Genomic DNA, 23,158 nt, shown 5'->3' on the forward strand with positions numbered 1-23,158 from the left:
CCCTGGGGGTACGCCCTGCTCCTCCCCCTTGCCTCTCTGGGGAGCGGAGTGGGGAGCGTGGCCAGCAGGTGGGCCTGATCAGCCAGCAGGTGGGCCTGGTCGCCCCGCCGGCCCCTGGGAGTCGGTGGGAGGCCCCCTTTGCCCTGACGGCTGCTGCCGCCCACAGGGGTCAGGCGGTGCCAGCCCACGTCTGCCTTGGAGCAGCTAATCACTGCGACTCAACTGTCCCCCCCCAGAGAAGCTCCCTAGGTACAGGAAGCCTAACTACGGTGGACGCTTAAAGAAACAAACAAAGCCAAACCAACGTCTCTAAAGCCCCAAATCTACACCAGCCCACGAAAACCCCATCGAACCGAAGATCCCATTGTAGGAGCTGTTTTGAGGTGGATGGGGTACTTCCCAGGCCACCTGAGCATGTGACGAAAACATCTATGGCAGGGGACAGCAAACTGGAGTGGGAAAGAGCCTGAGTCAACCTTTTAGGCCACATGGGCCGGTTGGGCTCAGTCACAACTCTTCAGCTCCGCTGTGCGAAAGCAGCAGAGGCAACATGTGAATGGAGGGGCGTGGCTGCGTGTCAATAAAACTTTATTTACAAAAACAGGTAGGGGGCCGAATTTGGCCTCTGGGTGATAGTTTGCAGACCTTTGATCTATGACATTAAAAACAAAGTGATGCCCTGGCTGGTGTGCTCTGTGGATTGAGTGTCAGCCTGTGAACCAAAAAGTCACTGGTTTGATTCCCAGTCAGGGCACATGTCTGGGGCGCGGGCCAGGTCCCTAATAGGGCATGTGCAGAAAACATCGGTGCTACCAGTTGATGTTTGTCTCACCCATGGATGTTTTTCTCTCTCTTTCCCTCCCTCTTGTCTTGAAAAAAATAAAATCTTAAACGAACAAAGTGACAGCCAGAGGACTGGCATTCAGACAGACATGACCACGTTCACAGCGCTTGCAGGAGCTGTCCTCTTGGGGGACACTCTGTGTCAGGAAGGGGTCCCCTCCGGTGAAAGGTGGCCCCATGCTGCCTGCCGGCCAAGCCCCGGCTCACGGCTCAGCAGGGCCCGAGGCGCGGCGGCACTGTGTGCGCCAAGCCCTCGTTGCCCTGCTTTTCCTTCGCGGTCATTCTGACTGACCGTCGGGTCACGGGCCTGATTTACCTGTTCCGGAGTGAACATGGAAAGCCGCCCCCACCCCCAGCCACTCTCGGCGATGCCGCTCGCTGGGGACAGCTGGCCGCGGGACGAGGCTGCCGCCTCTGAGGCCGGGCTATTTCTGGCGACTGTTTTTGCCTCATTTATTTTTTGACTTGAATGGCTCACACAGACTGTATGTTCTCGTTCTCGCGCCTGCAATGAAACGAAACTAACGCCGTATTTTTAAACGCTGTGTGTCGCCTCATGATCAGGGCAGAGGGGCCTCCTGCCCTCTGTCCAGCCCGCAGCGAGGGCTGTGGACACGGTTTGGAGACGCCACGCCTCCTGCGCATGTGGGCGAAAGGCCGCATCTGAGGCCGCAGCTGGAGGCCCGGGACACCGTGTGCGCTGCCGGCACCGTGGGCAGCAGAGGCACAAGGTGCCCACCCGCGCGGTAGCCTGGGCTGGTCGCTGGATGGGGCTGAGTCCAGGCTGCCGGGAGCGGGGTGCACGGGGTGGCGGGGGGCGAGGCGCTGGGGTAAAGGTCTACAGCTGCACTTACTTGCCTGTCCCCGCCCCCAGCCCTGGGAGGGCGGTGCTACTGATTGCCAGCCGCTCAGGGCAGCTGAGGGAACGAGGCCGAGGGTGGTTAAGGCAGCCTGCCCACGTCCTCGGGTAAGTGGCTGTCCTGGGACTCCAGCCTCTGGACTGCAGCCCTCCAGTGACCCCGCAGAGGAGGAGCCTCAAAGGCCTCCTCCCACGAGGGTGAGCCCATCTACACTTGCCTAGCTCTCTGGGTGGCCGGCGGGACAGGCCGGGTCAGGCGGGCAAACGCACGAGGGCGGGTCTCGGCGGGAGGGAGCCAGGGCGGCCTGGGCCACAGCAGAGGAGGAGGTGACCTGTGTCTGGCAGAGTCCAGACGCCAAGGCCAAGGAGCAGCCTGGCAGGTGGGTGTGCGGTGTTAGCGGAAGGCAGGCGCAGCGTGACCCCCAGGTTTCGGGGGAAGAGCTGCCGGACCCTGAGAGGAGGGGGCAGCTGGGTGCGGCAGGTGGGGGCGTCCGGAGCCAGGCGGCGGCTGCCGCATCTGGCCTGAGGTGCCCGCCGGACATCCAGGAGGGGAGCTGGCTGTGTTCTCTTCCGGGCTCTTCCTCAGGCCCTGGCTGGAGCTGCTGCCCACTCCAGCAGGTGTGGTCCCTCCGCCTGGGACGCTGTCCTTTGTGTCACTGATCAAATGTCCCCTCTCCAGAGAGGCTGCCGGTCCGGGAGAGCTCTCTCCAAAGCGTCCTGTCCACCAGGTCAACTCACGCATTTCCTGCGGAGTGTGCGCCTCCGCCTGTGGCCGCTGCTCACCTGGCTGCCCCCCCAGGTGGCCGCTGGGACAGTCTTGTCGTCCCCTGCGGGGCCTGCGTGCCCAGGACGCCGCTGCCGCTCCGGACAGGCCGCACGTCCCTTCCAACTAACACAGACTCTGAAGCGCTGAGCTGGGGGTGGGGGGCGGTGGGGTGAGGGGTGAGGGTGTCCTTCCCCAGGAGGAGGGGTCCGCCTGCAGCCTCAGCAGCTTCCTCCAGGGCTTCCCGGCGGGAGAGCGCAGCCCGCCTGGGCTCACGTCGGTCTCGGGCTCGGCTCAGCTCAGCGGGCTCGGCCAGGTCCCGAGTCCCCCGCGTTGGTTGCCACCTCATCCAAGTGTCCCGGACTCCAGGATGGTTTCTTCGGAAGGACGCTCCCTGTAGATCCTGGTGTAAGTCTTCAACGCCCAAACGCCAGCCCGCCCCCGGGTGCCCTCCTTCCCGACATCACAGCCCCGGCCTAGCTCCACAGGGGAATCTGTGGGGCTCAGGGACGAGGTTGGGGGCTCCTCCACTCAGCCTCGGGGATGTGAACTGACAGGGGCCACAGGCAGCACGCACGCCAATACCCAGGAAACGAGCCTAGGGCTCATCCAGGATCCTCCAAGGCGGGGATTTTCAAGGACTGGATGCCCCGGTCACCCTTGAATTGTTACATTTGAATTGTGACAAGTAATGCTGGATTTGTCTTTGGTGTGGGAGCAGCGAGTTTCTTTTCACAATGAGCTTATTTAAGGAAACAGTTGCATTGACTAAAAGAAAAAGTGCAAACTTGGAAGCAGGAGCGGTTGCGGGCACATCTGACCCGAATCCTGTGACGAAAGGCGCAGGCACGTGGGGACACTTGCCAGAGCCAGAGGGAGGGGGAGCGGGCGTGCACGCGCACGCGAGCCGGGGATGACCCGCGGGCCTCCCGAGTCAGCCCCAGAAGCCCCAGGAGCAGGCGCCGCGGAGACTCCGCCGCAGAACCCCGGGGCGAAAGGGAACGCCAGGCCGTCTCGCAGCTTCTTCTTTTCTTCAAAACTAGTTTTACATCCTCTTTTGTGGAAGTGGGTCACAGTCCCTTCTCTATCAGGAAGCTCACCCAGAGAAGCGGGGGAGACGCCCAAAGCCCCAGGCCAGTGCCGTCCCGGCCCGCCCTGACAGAGGCTCTGGTCGGGCGGCCACGCGGGGCATTGCATCTGAAGGGCCACGCGTGTGCACGTGTGCACGTGCGCGCGCGCACAGGCCCACTGCGCGCATCAGCCCAGCAGCCTGCAGCCCCGTCTTGCCCCCGGATGGATGCCTGGGAAGGGCCTCCGTGCACACGGGCTGATGTTCCGCCCTGGGCCGGGCTAGGCAGCGGCACTGAGCTTCCTGCGTGCGGCAGGGACTACACCATCGCCACGTCCCCGAGCCCCTGCTGCTCTGAAGAGCAGACGCTGGACAGGGCAGGTGGAGACGAAGGGTCCAGGATCCCCACAGAGGGTGTGGGGTGGCCAGAGGGACTGAGGACCAGGAGGAGCAATGCCGCCTGGTGACGCTGGGGCTTGTCTCCAGGAGACTGATTATCCAGCCAGGGCACATTTCAAACACAGACTCAGGGAGCCTCTGGCGGGGGGTAGAGAGGGTGGGACCCGCTGCCACCTCCCACACAAAGTGTGTTCGGGGCACTTCTGCTTTCCTCTGGGCCTGGCAATGTCCGATTTCCTGCCTGGACAGCTCCTGCTGCGGCCACTCCCGGAGGACGGACAGGGTTGTCCGGTGCCTCCTCTGGGACCCAGGCCCCCATCCAGGGAACGGGCATCTCCTGCCAGGCAGCCCAGCGCCGAGTCCTCCGGGGCAGCCTCTCTGCGGGGGCTCGGGGAGAGAAGGGTTATCCTAGTGGAGGATCACAGAGGCGTGTACGTGTGCATGCGCGAGCGTGTGTGAGTGCGGGGACGGGGCACAGAGCCCCTGGTCAGCTGCACGCGGGGTCCCTCGCATTTCCCCACCCCGGCTGCCTTTCCGCAATCTGTTGCGGGTCTTTGGACGCTGGGAGCATCTCTCTCCCCTTCTGGTGTCAGAACCAGCTGGCCTCGTCCTTCGGGGAGGCTCTCAGAGATAATGGAGAGAGGGGCAAGGGTGGGCCGTCCTTGGCGTTGGCCCGTGGGAGCAGGCAGGCCCCCGCCATCCAGGGGACGGGGTGCTTCCCGCTGCAGGGCAGGGTCTGGGCTCACTGCCTGCCTGGCGGGCGCCCCCCTTGGGGACAAGCCCGAGCCCTGCCGTTCGCAGGAGCGGGAGGCAGCCTGTGGGTCTCGAGGGCCCATGGCCAGGATCCCCTCCCCACCGGTGCCAGCGAGGGGGCCCGGGGAGGCAGTGGCTCCTGGTCACCCACCCTCGCAGCTCCCTGGGAGGCGGCGATGCCATCCCAGAGGACAGCAGGCAGCACCTGCAGGCCACACGGAGCCCAGGGCGCCTGGGCTGCCACCACCAGCACCCACCACCGCCGCTACCACCTTCACCATCATCACCAGCACCTTGACCACCGCCAGCGCCATCTTGATCACTGCCAGCACCACCTTTACCACCAGCACCCGCGCCATCTTGACCACCAGCACCAGTGCCACCTCTACCACCTTCACCATCATCACCAGCACCTTGACCACCGCCAGCGCCATCTTGGTCACCGCCAGCAACACCTTTACCACCAGCACCCACACCACCTTGACCACCATGGCCAGCCCCGGCCCCGCGGTGGCAGCGCTGCCCGCCCCTCCTGGGCCAAGGCTGCAGCTGCAGTGGCTTGAGTACCTGGCGGGAGGATCCGAAGCGCGACCTCTGCTTCCACCTCTGAGCGGGATCCTCAATCGGCCGAGGGGCTGAGGGACGGGGAGGTCCGAGGACACGCTCTGTGCCCCTCCCGGCGGGGACAGCAGTGGCAGCGATGCCCTGTGTCTGTGGGGAGGGCCTGTCTCACCCCGCTCCTTTGGGGGCATCCGCAGGAGGAAGGGTAAGGAAGCGCCGCATCTCCTCAGCGCGAGGCTGGGAGCTTTTTAACGGAGCCAAGGCAGGAAAAACACCACTGCCACCGAGGTCAGGGGTGTGGAGAACGCACACAACCTTGCCCGTGACGGCTGCGTTCAAAGCCTGACTCAGCAGTTGGGAGCAGCTGACACAGGAGGAAGCAGAGGCGGCCCCAGCTCTGGGTGGGTGGATGGATGGATGGATGGATGGACAGATGGACAGGCGCCAAGCAGCTCCCTTGCTTCCTGGGTCGAGGGGTGGAATTTAACCATGTACGCCCCAGAGTGGGAGAAAGCAGGGGGGCAGCATCCTGGTGTTCCCCAGGGAGAGTGTCTCAGACATAGTCTCTCCATGTGCCCTGGACACCCGGCCCTCCCGCCGGTGTGACTGGGGTCTCCCCTACCCAGAGCCCTGGGGGAGCCCACACCGGGGTGGGGTGGAGGGTGGCAGGCAGTGCCCAGGCAGTGCCGCCTGCTGGGGGCCGTGGTGGCCCCGTTTGCTTGGCTGAGTCTAGGTAAACACAAGAGAAACTGGAACCATCTACTCACGGCCAGCCCCCCACGGGGACATGCTGGCCACCCTGTCTGGCAGTGTCCCTCCGCCGTGATGAGCACAGTGCCTGGCGCAGGATAAGGCTGCTGTCTCCAGCTGATGCCCAGACCCCGTGGGGATCCGCGCGCCATGGGCGCCGGAGCCCCGGGCAGCGCTCTGACCCCTGCACATCAGGAGGATGTCGGTGGGACCCCTGGGGGAAGCTGCGCAGACCCTGGCTCCACCTGCGGGATAATCAGAAGCCTGAGGCGGGGCTCGCCAGGGGGCATGTCTGCTGGGTCTGGGGCTCCCTAAAGTCCTCCCGGGGCTCCTGGCTCCGGCAAAGGCAGTTGCCTGTGGTCCCCCATCCACCCCTAGTGGGACCTGCTGGCCTGCCACCCGCAGGCGAGTTCTGGTAAGAGATGGCAGAGCCCGGCCTCAATCCCGCTCCTCCGCATGCGAGTGCAAAGCCCTGGCTCCAGTGTGACTGCTGGCTTTCTGGAGGGGTGACTCAACACGAGCCAGCTGGACCCCGTGTCCGCGCTCCACCCATTCCCCGAGGACGATGCGAAAGAAGACCACAGAAGCCTCTGGAGGGCGCGGGGGCTGGGGGCGAGACAAGTGGCAGCAGCCCCCTGCAGTGGGGCGGTGTCCCTCCCGCCCCGAGACACAGCACAGTCCTAATCCCCTGTGAATAAGACCTTGTGCGGTGAAAGGGTCTTTTCGGATGTAATGAAGGTGAGGGTCCTGCAGTGAGGTCATCCTGGATTAGGGTGGGCCCTGCCTCCAATGACCGGCGTCCTTAGAAGAAGAGGTGCAGACAGACACTGACAGAAGGCACCGTGGCAACAGTGGCAGAGGCTGGAGCGAGGCATCGATAAGCCGAGGATGGTGGGCAAATGCCAGTGTCCAGGAGAGACCCTCCCTCACGGCCCCCAGAAGGACCCTGCCTGCCCACACCTGGACGTTGGCCGCCTGGCCTCCAGACCTGGGAATCAGTACAGCCACTGTGCCCCCGCTTTGGTGCCGAGCTGTTCTGGCGGTTGGGAGACTAAGCTTTTAGACCCTGAAACGGCAGCAGGTTGCATGGGAAGCAGAGAAGCGGCCTTCTCCGGCGGGGAGTGGCCCATCTCTGGGGGCCTGGGCCCGCGTCCCCAGCCCTGCCTCAGTTCCCCACCTGGGCCGGGTGGCGGCGAGGGACGAGGAATCAGCAGGGAAGCGTCTGCAGCTCTCTGCATCAGCATCTATGACTGGTTCCCGGGGCTCCCCGCTCTCCAAGGGGCCGTGCGGATAAACAGCCAATGGTTCCAAAGAGGATTTCGTCCGACGCCACGTGACAGTCATGAAAGATTCATACCTTGCCCAGGCAGCTGCGCGCCCGCGGTCTGCAAGCCAGCTTTACTCCACAGCCATTAAAGGCCCCGCTGCATTAAGAACCAGGCCAAAGGGAATCACCAGGCGCTGTGCCTTTGCAGTCATACAATTAACAGGAAAACAGGGTTTTAAATGAACACACTTCTTGCTGGCGGGGCTGCGATGCAGCGACTCCACGAGACGCTGCAGCTTCTGGGGACCGTGGTTCCAGAAACCCCGCTTAGGTGACTGCGTGAGAGAGGACGTGAACATGGGCGCACAAGGACGTTCGCTACGGCCTTGTTGGGAGGAGGGAGAGACGCTGAGCCCCTCAGGGACACTGTTTGAGTGAGTTATGGGAAAACAACAGGCTATAATGCAGTCGGTCAGTTTCCCTGTTCAGGAAAGCGCTCATGCGGTTGAGGGGACAGCGCCCGTGGCTCTGCCGGGAGGAAGTGAGGGCACACAGGTGTGTGCGGCAGCGGTCCCCGCTCTGAACCGAGCGGTTCCTGCCTCGGACGCAGTGGGGAGCCTGTGTACCTGGGCAGGGAGAGGAGACCGCCCCCCTACCCCCCACTGTGGGAGCAGGGGGTCCCACAGAGGCTCTGCAGCCCTGAGTGAGCAGGGCGGCCCGCTGGGGCCTGGGCTGTGCCTCAGGGGGCATTTCCCCTTACTAGGCACCCTGGTGGCCCCAGCGCAGGGTCGAGGCCGAGGGCCTCTGCCCTGCTAATGAGGTCGCCGAGCCCGTGGGTCGGGGGTCCCTGGAGGTCATCTGCTAGCTCTGTTCTCTGGCTGCTGTGTGAGCCAAGGTGGGCCCCAGCGCCTGCTCTTGTCCACGATGCGCAGATCGTCCACGCACCTCGTCCTAGGCTGCTGGGGGATTGAGAGTAAATGCTTGCGAGGTTTAAGCGGAGGCCTGACAAAGAGCCCATCTGTGACAAATGGCAGCTGCTCGCTCAAATAATTACAGTTGCGGCTGTTCTCATCACTACCATCACCCGCTTCATCATCTGCATCACCGTCACTACCACCGCCTGCACCGCCTGCACCAGGCACATCAGCGCCGGCATCCCCGTCCCCATCATCCCGTCCCCAACATCCCCGTCCTCCTCCTCCTCCTCCTCACTCTCTTTCAGCTTCGGATGAGATGCCACTCCTCCCTGCAGGGGGGCAAAGGCCTTCCGCTGTCCCGACGTCCCCCCGGAGGCCCCCCGCCCCCGGAATCTGCCCATGAAACCACGGCCGTCCCCGGCTGCTGCCTGGGACCAATCCGGGTGCCCTGGGACACTTTCTGCAGGTAGGAGGAACCGTCTTTGCTTAATGAAGTGCTTGGCTATAAAAACACAAGCGTGCGGTCTAGTCGGGGAGGCCGTGGGCAGTGGACAGAGCGAGTGCACCCAGATGCCAGGTGGCTGGGCGCCTGCGGCGACTGGCCCGTGAGGCCAGCCTCAGGACCACCGCCGCCTCTGCACCTGGCCTCTGCGCCCTGCTTTGCCTCGGCTTCAGGGACTGTCCCGCTGAGGCTCGTCTTCCTGGCCGGGTGCCAGGCCCACAGGCCGGGGCTGCGCTGCCCTCGCTGGAGCGTTGCCTGTGGTTCAGGGGGGCAGGCGCGTGCCCCAGGGGTTAAGGGCCATTGCGGGGGCGGGGGGGTGGCCAGCCCGGGGAAGAGGAAATCAGGGAGCCCTCGATCGGGACGGTTGTTGCCTGTCCCCAAGGAGCGCAGGCTTGGTCTCACAGTTTCAGCCTCAGGAGTCATAGCTCGCGAGGTGGCAGGTGCATTACAGGTTGGGTCCTGCAAGCAGGGCCTCTGAAGGTTCCCGGGTCGGATGAGTGGACAGAAGGGAGCTGGGGTTGCAGCCCTGGCTGAGGGCGGCGCCAGGGCCACCGGTAGGACCTCATGCTGCAAGTCATACCTCAGAGAAGGCCATCAGGACTGTGGCAGTGACTCCTTTCCACAGCCCTGAGCCCGGGGCATCAGCCCCAGGCAGCTGGGGAGAGGTCGGCTGTGCAGAGCCTGCAGTGAGCCGGCCTCAGAAGGGTCTGAGGCCGGCCGGGGTGGGGCGAGGGCACCTCTGGCCCGAGGCGGGTGGTGATGCCTTTCATGTTTCGTGGGGGTCCTGCCCGGTACACCCACAAAATTTTGCAACACGTATAGGGAAAGAGCATCTCCCTTTAAGGCCTGGGCAGAGGCTGGGTTGGGGGGCCTGGGGGCACCCATTGTGGGGTGCACCCCTCCAAAGGAGGGTCTGAGGCATGGAGCCTGGTCCTAGGGAGGGTTTGATACCAGATTCGCTTTCTGCCGGGAGGCTCTGTTGTCCGACCGCCCTGAGGTGGGCGGCAGCCGCCCAGCCGGGGGTTGGGTCCCGCACCCCTTCCTAGCTCTGCAGACGGCGGCTCTGGCTGGGTGGACCGGCTCTACAGGTGCCACTTCCCACGTGGTTCCGCCTTCCGGGGGAGTCCGCATTTCAACCCGTGCAGAAAGCCTGCTCCTGCCGTGCGCTTGTCTGAGAGCTGCACTGGGGTGCAGAGGTGGCAGGTCGGACGTGCCCTGACTTCACAGGACACACGGCCTAGGAGGGACTGAACATCGGCTACAACGACCACCATGGGCCGTACCTGCAGAGGCCTGCCAGGCACCGGTGAAGACGCTGGGGGGGGACCCCCACGGGCCACACTGTGACCCCGGTTCTGCCAGTAAGTATGACTCCTCCCTGAGCCTCAGCTTCCCTCTCCCTAAACCAAGGAGGCTGGCCCCCTCCCCTCCCCCCATGTACACGGCGTCAGGGAGTGAGGGGGCTATCCTGAGGCCCGAGGGCTGGAGGAGCCCAGGGCCCCAGCCCCGAGTGCTGGATGAAATAACGCCCCACGAGGGCTCAGTGCCCGCTCCCGGGCTGCTGCAGGGAGCACGGTGCTGCCTGGGCCTCGGCCGGGGACACTCTCGTCCCTTGAGGGCCTGGGGGAAGGTCTCCAGACCTCTTGTGCCTTGCAGACTGCTGGGAGGGAGCCCGGGGTTGCCTGTGGCACCCACCCAGGCTGCTATCCAGGGACCCGCTGGGAGGACCATGGGGCCCGGCCAGGCCCTCAGCACCCATACAGCCCAGCAGGTGCCTGGGCGCCTCCAGCAGGCCCCATGGCTACCATGGCTCCCGGGCCGCAGGAGCGGGGGGAGCGGCCCTCCCCTCCCCATCCCTCCCTGCGACACCCGCTGAGGGACACACAGCTGCGGGTAGGGCTGGCGTGTCTCGGGCCTGGTTAGCTCCCCTTCTCCCACAGGGACGGCAGGCCCAGCTCAGCCCCACAGGAAAGTTCACCCATCAACTCAAAGAGCAGGGAAGTGTTTCTCAAAGTGCAGCCTCGGAACCCCTGGCCCGGTGGCTGGTGAAGGAAGGAGCTGGCGGGGCAGCAGCAGGGCCCCCGGGGGCCCTTCTCAGGTACCGCTCCCCGCGGTCAAGACGCGTGCCCCGTTCTCACGCCCTCCGCAGCCACGCTGCGGGCCGAGCCGTCGGTGAGGCTGGGCGGAGGCGCCCTGGCCCCCCACGTCACAGGCGCCCCATTAGGGCAGGACACAGGATGCTGCACCGTGCAAGTTGGGCTGCAAAAGGGCAGCCCCAGCAGGCGCTGCCAATGGACCCAGTAGACCAGGAAAGCGACTTTCCTTCCCACCAGGCTGCGGACCCCTGGGCGCACGATCCCCTCGCAGCTTCCCCCTCCCTCCCCCTCCGACTTCTCCAGAGCCCTCGGGCAGTGGAGCAGAGGTTAAGAGAGGTGGCTTCTGTGCCAAGCGGCCTGGGCTCAGATCCTGGCTCCGGCTGGTGTGCTCTCCATGACCTTAGGGTGTCACCTTGCCCAGCCGAGCCGTTTCTGCACCAGTGAAATGCGACAATGGCAGCTACATGCCAATGGACAGCGAGGAGTGAATGAGTGGACCCTGAAGAGGGAGAAATGGCGGGTGTGCCTGTTCCGGGGAGGGTGAGGGGGCGGGTGCGCCTGCTATGGGGAGGGTGCCTGTGCAGCCGCTCCTGCCACACCTGGGAGCTGGCTTCCTCCTCCCTGTCAGCAGGCACTGCCTCCCGCAGCCGCGGACCAGCTCGGGGAGTGGACACCGGCCCCACCCTCTATTTCCTCTCCTCTCGGGCGCTGGGTAATCCAGGCTTTCTCCTGCCTGTTTTGACCTTCATCTTCCCTCTCAAATCCTGCACTCACAGCCGCGCTGGCTCTGTCTTCTGTCCTCTTCCCTCTCGGCACCAGATCCCAGTGACCTTGTCCTCTCCCAGGGCGTCACCAGGGGGCGGTGGGCAGCCACTCCTCATATGAACCCCAGGTTTACCCTCCCCATGCCCGCAGGCACGACTGGCGGGGGCTCCGGCCTTAGGCTCAGCGAGGTCGCCCCGCATGGGCGGCAGCCCGCATGCTCCCAGCCGCGAAGCCCGGGGTCCCGGACTCTTGCTGCCCGCGTCCCAGCGCCGCCCCGCCCCACACAGGCTTGGCCTTGATGCCCTCCTTTCCACCTGCCACTCAAGACACCGTTACGGGGTCCCACTCCGTGTGCCCCTGAGGCTACTCCAGCAGGGCCCCAGACGACGGTCCCTGCTCTCAGGACGCACACCAGGTCTCCGTGGCCTGCCAGTCCTAGCCCCTCGCTACGGACGCATCCCGCTCTCTCCGTCCCGGCACGGACGCGTCACATCACTGCCTTGGTCCAAAGCGTCCGGGAGTTCCACGTCGGGTCCCCTGGAACCCTGTTCCTGCCCGCCCGCCACGACTGCCATAGCCCCGTCCTGCTGCGCTGCCCTGGGCCTCGGCCACTGCCCGCCCCGTCCTCCCTCCGGGTCTTGTCCCCGGGGGGCCTTTCCCAGCTCTGCTCTTGTGACCCTGCCTTCTCTCTGGGTCTCTGTCACATGTCGCACCCCCGCTCTCCTCCCCAGAAGAGGGTTCTCTGCGTCTGGCTGGGATTCCCTGACCCCTTCCGGCTCTCAGCGCCCCCTAGAGGTAGAGGAGGGTGGGGCCTGCCCTTCGCCTGCCACAGAGGCCTTCCCCCATCATTGGTATTTCTAGGTTCTAAACTGTTTAAATCCTAATTTATTTATTAGGGAGTGAACACATGAGAGTCTCCCTGTCTACGCATTTTAGTTATTTCTGACTCTTCTCTTTCTAGAAGGGCCGGGAAGGGCACTGTTGCCAGACAAGGCCTGCGCCCATGGAGCACTCAGAACGGCAAGGCTCCCCGCGGAACCCGAGGCCCTTCTGCCCTGGGCGGCGCCTGACAGCTTGTGGACATCAGGGTGGAGGCTGCTCTGAGACGTCAGAGAGCTGCCGAGGGGTGGACATGAGGACATGCCACGGCGAGCGGGGAATGGGCGCTCAGAGAGGGCTCGGCAGCCCCTCAGCGCCTGGGGGCCGCTGCACGGACAGACAGGCGGGTGGGCGAGCGGACGGACACTGCAGATTTGTGTGGTCCTCCAGGAGGCCTGGGGCAAGGGAGGACGGGGCAGGGCCTGTCCCTTCACTCACAGGGGGCTCTTCTCTGCGGACGGAGGGCGATGGGCCCCCCATTCCTCCCTCCCCCCGGGAACGTAGTCGCTGGTCTCTCCCAGGCTGCTCCCTTCTGAGCAGCTCCGAGTGGGATCAGAAAATGCCTCCGAGGGGGACCCAAGCCACTCTGTCCAGGCTGTTCCGGGAGCCACCACGTACGGCAATGGTTTGGGCTCCGTCTACGACTAGAAGTCCCAGTTACTAAGTGGCATTTGCTGAGTGTCCATATGTGCCACAGGCTATCCCTATGCTTCTAACCAAGTCACCCCATTTCACCAACCCAGAAAAAGGGAGGTGCAAGAACGGAGCCAGGTGCCTGAGGGGAGAGGGCCGGACCCTCAGAGAGCTGCTTCCCTGCTAGGGCCAGGGGTCAATATGGTGACAGGGGGCCCCGGGGTCAAGATCCAGTGTCTAGGGGACCTGTGACATTGCTTGCTCACTGGGGAAACCGGCCCGTCATGCACAGGTTGCTGGTTTGCCTGTGAATCTGGTGTGGGTTCTGAGGAGGAAAGACGTGCGCCTGGCTTTCGGTCTCCAGGTGGACGATGGATCTCACCGCTCGGCAGCCAGAGCCTGAGACCACGGCGGGGAAAACGCCCTCGCGGGGCCTGCAGCCGGGTATGGGCCTGAGGGGGCGCCCCACCTCCCCTCTGCTTTCTCCCGTTTCTGGATCCCATATTTTATCTGTGTCCCGCATGGCACCCAGATGGTCACTTCTACTACAAGTGCCTGAGTGCCGGCGCGAGGGGAGACGGGCTACCTGCAAGGAGGAAGCTCAAGGAAGGCAGGTGCCAGGGACTGGGGCTACACACGGGCCCCCCACTCAGTGCCCTGTGTCTGGGCTTAACCACGTGGCCATTGGGCGGGGTCAGAGCGAGACCTCCCGGGACCCCACCCCGGGCCACGAGTTTAAAAGCCGGGTGTGCGGGCGCGCCCTCGGGCTGGTGGAGCCGGCCCGGAGCTCGTGCCATGGTGTGCAGGGAGAGGAAGGCTGGTCCTCCGAGCGCCTCCGGCAAAGGGTAAGATGCAGCCCTGCTCCCGTCCACCTGGCAGGGAGGCGGCGGCACCTGCCAAGGCCAGGCCTCACGGAAAGCCTTCGGTCCCCCTGCAGCGTCGGGACGATCAGCTGGGCGACGCTCCCACCTGGCCCAGGTGTGCGCTCTCTCAGGGAGCCCTGCCTCCCTTTTCCCTCCTGTGCTGGCTGAGCGGAGCAGCACACCTCCTCAGTCACCCCAGAGAAAGGGGGCCCCAGGGAGTGGAAAGCGGAGGCGGGTTTCCGCATCCGTGGGAGCTGGGGTTGAACCCTGACGTCCATGGGTGGGGGGTAAGAATTATGAGGAGAGGGTGCCTCCCTCAAGTGTGAGAACAGCAGGAACAGAATCAAGGTTCGCTCGTGAGCCAGGAGGCCAGATCAGCCTCACCGCTGCTGTGTCTCAGTTTCCCCACCCTGGCTAACCGGCCTACCTCACAGCGTTATTTACAAGACCCACTGTGAAGCAAGGTCAGAAGCGCACACCCAGCATGGGTAGAGTCCCCTCCCCTCTCCATCCTGCCCAGCGTCTGGGCCCTTGCCATCTCTTTGACCTCTTGGAACCACGGTGTCCTGGCTCTGGGGCCTGCCAGGCGAGGCAGGAGGGCGTCGCAGAAGTCTCTGTGGCTGGCAGCACCTCTCGCTCCCAACAGCACCCCCAGAGACATGGATGCACCCAGGGCACTGGTTTCCTCCATGCATGTCAGCGGCAGCTGAAAGTGGCCTTCCCAGAGGGTGGCCGAGGTCTGCACAGCCACGGGAGCTGGCCTCCTCCCCCGGGAGAGCCAAAGAAGTGACCTGGGCTCCAACTGGCAGGCAGGGAGGGGCCTAAGCTGGCCCCGCCCCTGCCTCTGGGCTTCAGTTGACTCCTTTGAGGGCACTGGTGGCCAAGACCCCTATAGCTCTATGGAGCAACAGGCCCAGCTCCTGGGAAGGGGGATGGAGGGAGGTGGGGTATCCCTGGCCCTAGACACCCTCAGAGCCCCTTCTCCCTGAATATGCCTGACCCTGTTCTGCCCCATTATTCAGCGACCCCAGAAAACGGCTCTGGCTCTGGGACCTCTGGCGATTGAAGGTCACTGAGAATTTAGTCAAGGACTAAAGACAAGCTGCTTCCTGTCGGAGTCCCCGCAAATGAAACCGGTCCCTGGGACTCTAAGAAGCAGGGGAGGCCTTCAGCACCAGCCCGCAGCCCAGTTGCCACAGGCGCAGCATCAACAAGTGTGCAAGTCTTGAGGAGGCCCCTCCCGGAAACTGCTAAATCAAGACTCACTTCCTCCTGAATCATCTGGGGTTTAGAAGATCCGTGAAAAAAGAAAGGAAAGAGAAAACCCCATGGTATGAAGCCTCTCGAGCTGCCCCACCCAGAGTGCTCTGCCCCTCTGCCCCCAGCACCCACGGCTGTGGCCCTCACCAGGCAACCAACAGTGTCCCGTCTTGCCACTCCTCCAGCATGCAATCACTTCTGTGCCAACTTCTTCCCATCCAGGCTGCACATCCAAACTCAAAATGAGTTTATGAGACCAGGTTCCACGCTTTTCATGCCCCCTGCCCCACACCCGGCCCGGCTCAGTTGCAGGGGTTGGGCAGTGCCCCCCGTGCCTGTGGACTGGCGGAGCGGAGATAGGCCAAGGATCAGGACCTCGGTTTTGCACAGGAAGCCTCCAGCAGGCTGCTTTTGAAGCAGACATGTGCTCTAGCTGAGACCCCTCCATGCCGTGGAGGCAGATGTGGACTTGGAGAGCATCCGCAGTCTCTATGGACATGACCTGGGGGCCAAGGCCCTCTGGGGCCCCCACTGTGAGGGCACAGGGGCGGGAGTCCCGGAACTGATACGAGCCTGGGCTCTGCTGGTGGACGTCTTTGCCAAGCAACAACCAGGAGGGCAGATGGGACTCTCCACACGCAGATCCCCAAACCCTGCGACATGGGGCCTCAATGCGGCTTCCCTAGCAGAGCTGGCGCTTGCTCTTGGCATTGGTAGGGGGCTGGCGTTTTTGAGGGGGAGGAGGAGTTGCAGAGAAAGAAGAAATCTTGCAACAACAGACAGTGGGACAGCTGTGGCCTGAACTTGGTGTTCCTGATCCCCGGATGTGGATGTATTAATTTCCATAAATGCTAACAGCCCATTTCTCCAAGAGCTATTACTTATGTCATCTGCCCCTGGACGCGGTTCAACACAGGGCAACACATGATAGGGAGGAAGAGACAGCTCCTACGAGCAGGTCCCTGCTCTCCACCCAGGCAGCTCAGGTCTCTTTCCTAAGGTGGACTCGCTAACTGCAGGAGGGAGACCTCCTGCCCACAGCCCCACAACTTGGTCCCTATCATGCCAGGAAGCAAAGAAAGTTACCAACCCCAAAAATGCTGAATCACAAAGTGAGGCTAAGCAGGAAAGTGGGGGCGGGGAGGGAGATGGTGGCCTAGGAGGAAGGCAGGAAAGGGTGCTAAGGGGCTTGCCACCTGGAGACCCCAGGATGCTCTAGGCAAAGTGCAGCCCCCATAGGAGCTTCTAGGACAAATGCCAGGAGCGGTCCTGGGGTGCGTCTGGGTGGGAGGGTGGGAAGGTGGGCAGGTACACAGCCTCTGCTACTGCGGCATGCAGCGGTGCAGGCGCTGGGTCTCTGCGTCCTTCGGGGGCAGCAGCAGGTAAGGAGGTGGGAAGGGAACCTGAGGATGGGGATGGAGCACAGGGAGGCGGGTGCAGGGTGCAAGGAGTGTGAAGGTCCTGGGTAGTGGGGCAAGGTGGAGAGAGCACCCACGGGAGAGACTGGGAGCAGAATGGGTGGGAGGACAGGGATACAGACCCGGAGGGAACGGCAGGGTGAGTCTTCAGGAGCAAAAAGGTTGGAGTGATGGATGGATCGGCACCCGGAGCGCTCCGATGGGGCTGCGCAGAGGACGGGAGATGGGATGGGGAGGGGGAGAGGGAGCAGGGGGAGGCGAGGGTTCGGGAAGCGGAGGGGGCTGAGATGGGCAGAGGGACATCAGGACGAGGGGAGGGATGAAGTTTGGGGCAGGGGTCGGGGACGGAGCTGAAAGGTCGGGCAGGGTGGCAGATAGGGCAGGCAAGGGAGGAGGGCATGGGGGAAGGGAGATGATGGAGAAGAGATGATGGAGAAGGAGGTGAGCCAGCCAGCTGGAGAGGAGGTGAGGACGGAGGCGGGCGCGGGGACGCGCTGGGGAAGAGGAGATGGAGAATCACCGCGGGCCTCGCGGGTGCCCGCCGCCGTTCTCCCGGTGCACGGCCGTAGATAGCGCGGCCTGCCGGGGTCTCCCCCTGCACTCACCTGGGGGCTCCAGCTCCGGATCCTGTACACCGCTCCGGATCTTCCTTCCCGCCCTGCTCGTGCGACTTTAGCGCCCCCGAATCCCGCTCTCTTGGCCAGGTTCCGCCCGCATTATCTTCACCTCGTGGGACACCCCGGGGCCACGCCTCTGACAGCTGATGATTGGCTATAATTCACGCCAGTTACATTCCCATTGGCAGATGGATCACCGGATATGCAAATAAGAATGGGCCCGCCGCTGCGCCGATTGGCTGGTGCTGGGAGAGAGGGACGGCACGACTTGGGTTCTGATTGGTCAAAGTCATTGACGCGGGGCGGGTTCTCGGTCCGAGCGCGCGGCGCGCCGCCTTGCGAGGCTCCTCTCGCGGTGGCAGCGGCCGGGCGTCCTTTTGCTGGTCCTCGGTCCGCAAGGCCTGCAGCTCCGGTGGGCAGTGGCCGGCCGCAGGGGCTCTGGGTTCGTCGTGGGTCCCTTCCTTGAGAACGCAGGCCTCGTCGCTCCAGGGTGAGCGCGGGCGCGGCGGTCCGGTCTCCTAGGTAACGCGGCCCGCGGCGGGCGGAACCATGTAGGCAGGCGCTGCGGGGAAGGCTGGACGCGGCCTCTGGCCTGTGGGGCCGCTTAGCAGGCCGGGTTCTCGGGCCGGGGGTTATAGGGACGCTCCGTACGTCTCTCCGCGGGGATCCGGTGTCTGCTGACCTCGGCGGCCTGGCGGGGCGCGGGCCGTTCCCTCGAGAGTTATATGTCACCCTCCCGCTTGACACTTGGTTCGTCCCGGGTCGCTGGGGCCTGGGCGCTGGGACTCCTTAGGGCTCAACCTCCGTCCTCTGACCCTTGACCCTGAGTCCCTCTGTAGCCCCCCACATTAAGGCGAGCGCGGTACTCACAGCCTGGGCTTTGCTGAGAGCGGCGTTGGTCTTCCCCCGATTCGGCGTCCCCAGACGCCTTTTCCTCCCGGAGCCCTGCTGGGGACCCCTGCTGGGTGCCTCCCCTGAGCTGGGTGTCCATCTCCTGTGGATGCCCATCCCCTGTGGGTGTCTGTCCTCTGTGGATACCGCCGCCCAAGGAAATCTGCAGACTCCCTTGCGGTCGCAGGAGGCTCGTGTGCTCCCACCTCCTGCACCCTGTGCCCTGCGCCCCTGGACCATCAGGCACCTGCCTTCACCCTGCTGTCCACCACCTGACCTCTTGACTGGCTCTGAGCTCACAGTGTGGCCCCTTTCTGCGGCCTGAATGTTCGCTGTCCTGCCTGCTGGTCCTTCAGACTCAAAGACACCCCCCTATGCACATCTGTGTAATAATGCCTGTCTCTATGAATGGCCGTATTCTCAGACCCAGTCCTTCCTGCATTGCAGCGTCTTGATTTGGTTGAAGTAGGTGAAGGAAGTCCAGCCTCACACTTGCATAGTTAGAAGAGGCTTGGAGGTGATTGGCCATAGCCCGCCGGGGCTGTGACCCAGGTCACAGTCACGGCCCACCGCACCTCCGCTCCTCCTGGCGTTTCCGTAGGTCAGCACCATGTCTCTGCCCCTGTTAACCTGTGTTCTGCCTTCCTCCCTCCAGGCACATGCCAGGAGGGCAGGGGGCTTGTCTGCCGCGGTCAGTGCGGCCTCCCCAGGGCCTGGCACCTGGTAGGTACTCAAAGAATATTTCTTGGACAGAGGAATTGCAGGCAGTGCTTAATTAGGTCTCCACTTAGTCTCCCAAAAAGCTCTCCAAAGCTTTTGGGTCTCAGTTATCCAAGATGTTGTTTGTTCCCGGCAAAGAGGCTTCCCCAGGCCTGGACAGCGCCTTGTGGCTCCCACCTGCCCTTGCCCAGGCTTGGGCCGGTGTCCCCGTTTCGCTCCTGGGTTCGCTCCTCTTTCCCCTGTCTCTGCTTTCGGCCCATTAGAAAGCAGGCTGGGTGTCATCTCTGCGCTGCTCACTCGCCCGTTGTCCTCCTCTCCCACTGGATCTTGAGCGTCTCAAAGTCAGGGCCTTGGTCGGCCTTCTTCCCCACGTGGCAGCCGGAGCAGAACAGGTGTGGGCATAGGTCCGCAGGGACTTCACAGCCCCTGCCTGTGCGGGTGGGAAGTCAGAGGGGCAGCGAGGGTCGGCCCAGTGCCCTGGCCAGCGCTCGCACTGCACCCCCTGGGGCCCTTGTCCCTTTGCCTCTCCGGGCCTTGGCGGGAACCGGGAGCGGGCGTGGTTATAGTGGCTTTGCGGTCCGTCAGTGGTTAACCCTGTGAGCCGCCCTTTCCTCGCTCTGGGGCGGGCAGGAGACGGGCGCCCCTCTTACGGGGTGCTGCAGTAATGAACGCAGAAGTGCCTGTGAGTGCTGGCTCCAAAGCGGGCTCAGTAACAGCTGCCATGTCGTCTTTGTGTCCCCCCAGCCCATTGCACCCCTTTCTCGGAAGAGCGTGGGACCCTCCTGTCTTCTCAGAATTGCCATCCAGCCCAAACGGCCCCTCTGCCCTTCCTCCGCGGCGTCAGTAGCTCCTCCACGGCAGAGCGTGAGGGTTTCCGTGATCATTCACGAGGTTTTCACTTGTGCTGACCTCACGGAGCGCAGTCCTGCAGGACAGCAGCGACTGTGGGCGTGGCGACCCCGGTGGCAGGATCCCATGTGGGGGACACTGCTGGGGGAGGGGTGCTCACCCTGAGGAGGAGGCGTTAGATCTGGCTCCTGAAGGACAGACAGGAATTACCCAGGGGTGAGTGTGTGCACGCGCGTGTGCGCGCCTGTCTGCGCTTGTCCGTCGAGAGGGTGGGGGGGTGGGATGTCCGAGAGGAACGGAGCAGGGCAGGGTGGAGGTGAGGAGGAGGGCGGTCCAGGTGGCAACTCTTCCGTGGGGTCGGGAGGAAGGGAAGAGTCTGGGTGTCACAGTCCCTGCAGGAGCCTGTGTCTCAGGTGTCGCCTCTTTCTCCATCGCCCACGCGGCCATTGCTGCCCGCCTTCCCCTGCCCAGCTCCGTGTTTGGGTGGCTGTTCCTTCTTCCCAGTATGGGTCCTACCCGGTGCAGCCGGGGGCCGTCCCGCGTGCCCCCTTCAGGAGGGACTAGCCCGTGAGAGTTCTTCAGCGACACCCGCCGGCCCAGTGTGGCACTGGTCCCCGCAGTGCGCGGGGAAGGAGAAGGAGGCCCTGGGTTGGGAACTGGGCCGCTGAGCCTTCTACAGAGCAGGCGCAGTCCTGCTCTGGGGAAACACGGGGCAGGCAGGCCTGCGCGGCTCCTTCCAGCGGGTTCTCATGGTGCGCACCCTGCTGGTGCTCTCAGCCGGGAGGACTTTTTGGTGCAAAGGCCCCTCAGACTATTAGGACACTCAGTTTGAATGAATAAACTTTCCACTTTTCTAAGAAAAGTCAACGGGAAACAATGTTTCTCTGAAAAAAAAAAAAAAGCTTGGGAGTCAACTTTATGGAAACTTCCATTTGCTTTTGTGAATATTTATTCAGTTCCGATGGTGAGCTCGGTACCAAGGACCCAGGAGTGTAGCTCCCTCTGTACGTGGCTGGCCGGTGAGCAGACGGGTGCAGGGTGGGTGGCAGGTGCCGTGGCCGGGGAAGTGCAGGGGCCGCCGAGTGGGCTTAGGGCTGGACCCTGGAGCCTCCCAGAGCCCTGCTGGGCTGGTGGCTCTCTCGCCGGCTGTCGGTCAGGTCACTCCTGCTTATAGGTTGTGGACACCTATATGAGCTCCGTGGCTTCTGTAACATATAACCGCAGAGCACGTGGCTCAAACCAACACACATGTTCTCTTTGAGCGCTTGGGGCTGTAAGTTGAAAATCCGTCTCGCTGGTGTCGACTCACTCAAGGTGCGGGAAGGGCGGTTTCCCTCTGGGGCTCTGGGGGAGTCCGCTTCCCGGCCTTTCCAGCTGCCGGAGGCCCCTGCACTCCTTGGCGCGAGGCCCCTCCTCCACCTTCACCTCTCTTTGTCTGCTTTCATTGTCACCTGTCTTTGCTCTGCGCCCTCCTGCCTCTCTGGTAAGGGCCCTTCTGACTGTATGAGGCGCACCCGGCTAATCCAGGATAATCTCCCCATCCCAGGGTCCTTAACAGGAATTGCTTCCGCCAGTGACAGAGATGCCAGGCTGAGCGGGCACCTGCCAGCGAACTTTCCATCCTCTGTTACACTAGAGCCTTCGGTCTGTCTCGCGTTTTGGGTGGATCCTTTCCTGCTGCAGAGGTTTCTGTTGTAATGCCTTGTTCCCTGGGAAAATACACGTTCTTAGGTACGCAGATCTCCCAGATGTTGTTGACACATTGAATTGTACAATTTCCAAAGATCACTTTTGCTGCCGGCACTGCCCATCATCTCATCAGAGAAACTGCCAGACCGGCGGCGGGGGGCACACCCCCCTCTCTAACTGTTGCCTGCAACCCGAGTGGGAGTCCAGGTCTTCCCTGAAGTGACAGGCGCATTTTGGTCACGCTGGAGAGATACCTGCCAAGTACAAGTCTGAATAAGCATGTTTCGTTTCCCAGCCGTCCCTTCCTGGAGCCGTGGTGTGGCTGTGTGAACAAGGCAGCCAGCTCCTCGCAGCCACCAGGCTGGCGGGGGGCCGGGGCGGGGGGACCCGCTGCCTTCAGGTCCCAGCAGGATTTTTTGTTTCTATTTCCCGTCTCATCCCAGAAGAGGAAGGATGCATATCCTCAGGGTCGAGATGAAGTTGAGTGTGCACTTTTCACAGTTTCCCCAAGGACACCCTTAAGTGAAGCGGATTGTGTTTTGCTGTGGGTGGTGAGGAACAGGACCTCCCGCAGGGCTTGGTCGCTGTGCGGGGCCCGCAGCCGCAGACCGTGGCCTCGCTCTCCATCCGCCTCCCTCCGGCAGAAGTCAGCACAGGGAAAAAGGCAACTTTCACCCGGATGTTACAAAATAGCTTTGACCTTGCGGAGCCCTTGACTAGCTTGGGGAACCCCTGGGGTTTGGGGACCACGTTTACAGAGCTGCTGGCTTAGAAGACCAACTCGCTGCCTTTTCTCCTTGCTTGTCATTTAATGTGCAGAATTCGGCCACTTGTCAAAGCCAAGATCTTTAGATTCTCTCACCCAAACAGAATCATGAGAAGGTTTAGATCCCTGTCTGGCTGGGAGGCAGATAGTGTCCCGAGTGAGCCAGGTCTTCTAGAAGCCTGTACCACTCAAAACCTGTCCCCAGCTTTCCCCAGCAGTAAGAGACATTCTCTGTAGCTGAGCCGTCCTGGGTGACTGGGCCCCCCTCACCCCTGGACCCCCCTGCCCTCGCTCGGGCTTCTGCTCAGCCAGCGTTTTATGTGTCTGAGGGTCGGAGCTTCCACACCAGCCCCTGGCAGCTTAGCCGATGGCCGCTCTGTGCCAGGGGCTGCAGGGAGCGCTTCACCCTTGGCACAAGTAGCAGACGGTCTGAGATTCGCCCCTCATTGGCTCCGACCGGGCCCTGCTCCCCAGTGCCTTCTAAGACAGCCCTGTCCCCGGGCCTGGCCACCCAGCTGTGCAAAGCAGCCCCGTGTGCGTCGGCCCCCGAACCCGTCACTGAGGCCGGGCGGTTGTGGTCTGCTCAGCTCACGAGCAAGAAGGGCCCGTTAGGCTGGGGAAGGCGGCTTGGGTGCTAGTCTCCCCCACGGGGCGTGGAGGTGGGATCGTGGGGTGCGGGGTTCGGGGATGCTGGGTGCTCTGGGATTCAGTGGGAGGCAGGAGGCTTTCGGAGTTGCTGTGGGCTCTGTGGTTCTTACAATTATCCCGTTTGTTTGGACGCCAATGGTGCAGGCGACCCTCAAGGCCCAAGTGACACCCAGACCGGCGGGATGCATGACTGGCACCAGATTTTTGACCAAAACGTGTTGGTCCCTCCCCACCCACAGCGACTGCGCCAGCCCTTGAAGGAATCGACGGCATTTCAGTGTGTCCTGAAGTGGCTCGATGGGCCGCTAATTAAGCAGGTAAGGAAATTTGCTATTTATTGTCAAACACACATTTTTATTGCTCTATGCTGGGAGGCTATTG

At 63.2% G+C, this 23,158-nt stretch overlaps 2 protein-coding genes across 3 annotated transcripts in view; one reads left to right on the plus strand and one right to left on the minus strand.

The window, feature by feature from the left end:
- Nucleotides 1-17,321, minus strand: part of KCNAB2 (potassium voltage-gated channel subfamily A regulatory beta subunit 2) — a 70,051-nt gene extending 52,730 nt beyond the window's left edge. Inside the window, exon 1 of one of the 2 annotated variants that reach the window (XM_054583883.1) lies at nucleotides 17,203-17,321. The gene's annotated coding sequence lies outside the window, so the exon portion shown is untranslated. Of the gene's footprint in view, nucleotides 1-5,253; nucleotides 5,368-17,202 lie in introns of those variants that run through there. The other variant, XM_054583891.1, reaches the window with a different exon arrangement.
- A 5,638-nt stretch (nucleotides 17,322-22,959) lies between these two features.
- The window catches only part of NPHP4 (nephrocystin 4), a 75,782-nt gene continuing 75,583 nt past the window's right edge, over nucleotides 22,960-23,158 (plus strand). The window contains exon 1 of the mRNA XM_054583334.1: nucleotides 22,960-23,094. Within this exon, the coding sequence (XP_054439309.1) occupies nucleotides 22,960-23,094 (135 nt within the window). The remainder of the gene's footprint in view (nucleotides 23,095-23,158) is intronic.

Source organism: Pteronotus mesoamericanus, unplaced genomic scaffold (genome assembly GCF_021234165.1).
Source record: "Pteronotus mesoamericanus isolate MK-2021 breed Mesoamerican mustached bat unplaced genomic scaffold, CSHL_Meso_final contig_1193, whole genome shotgun sequence".
In the NCBI taxonomy this organism is placed as follows: Eukaryota; Metazoa; Chordata; class Mammalia; order Chiroptera; family Mormoopidae; genus Pteronotus; species Pteronotus mesoamericanus.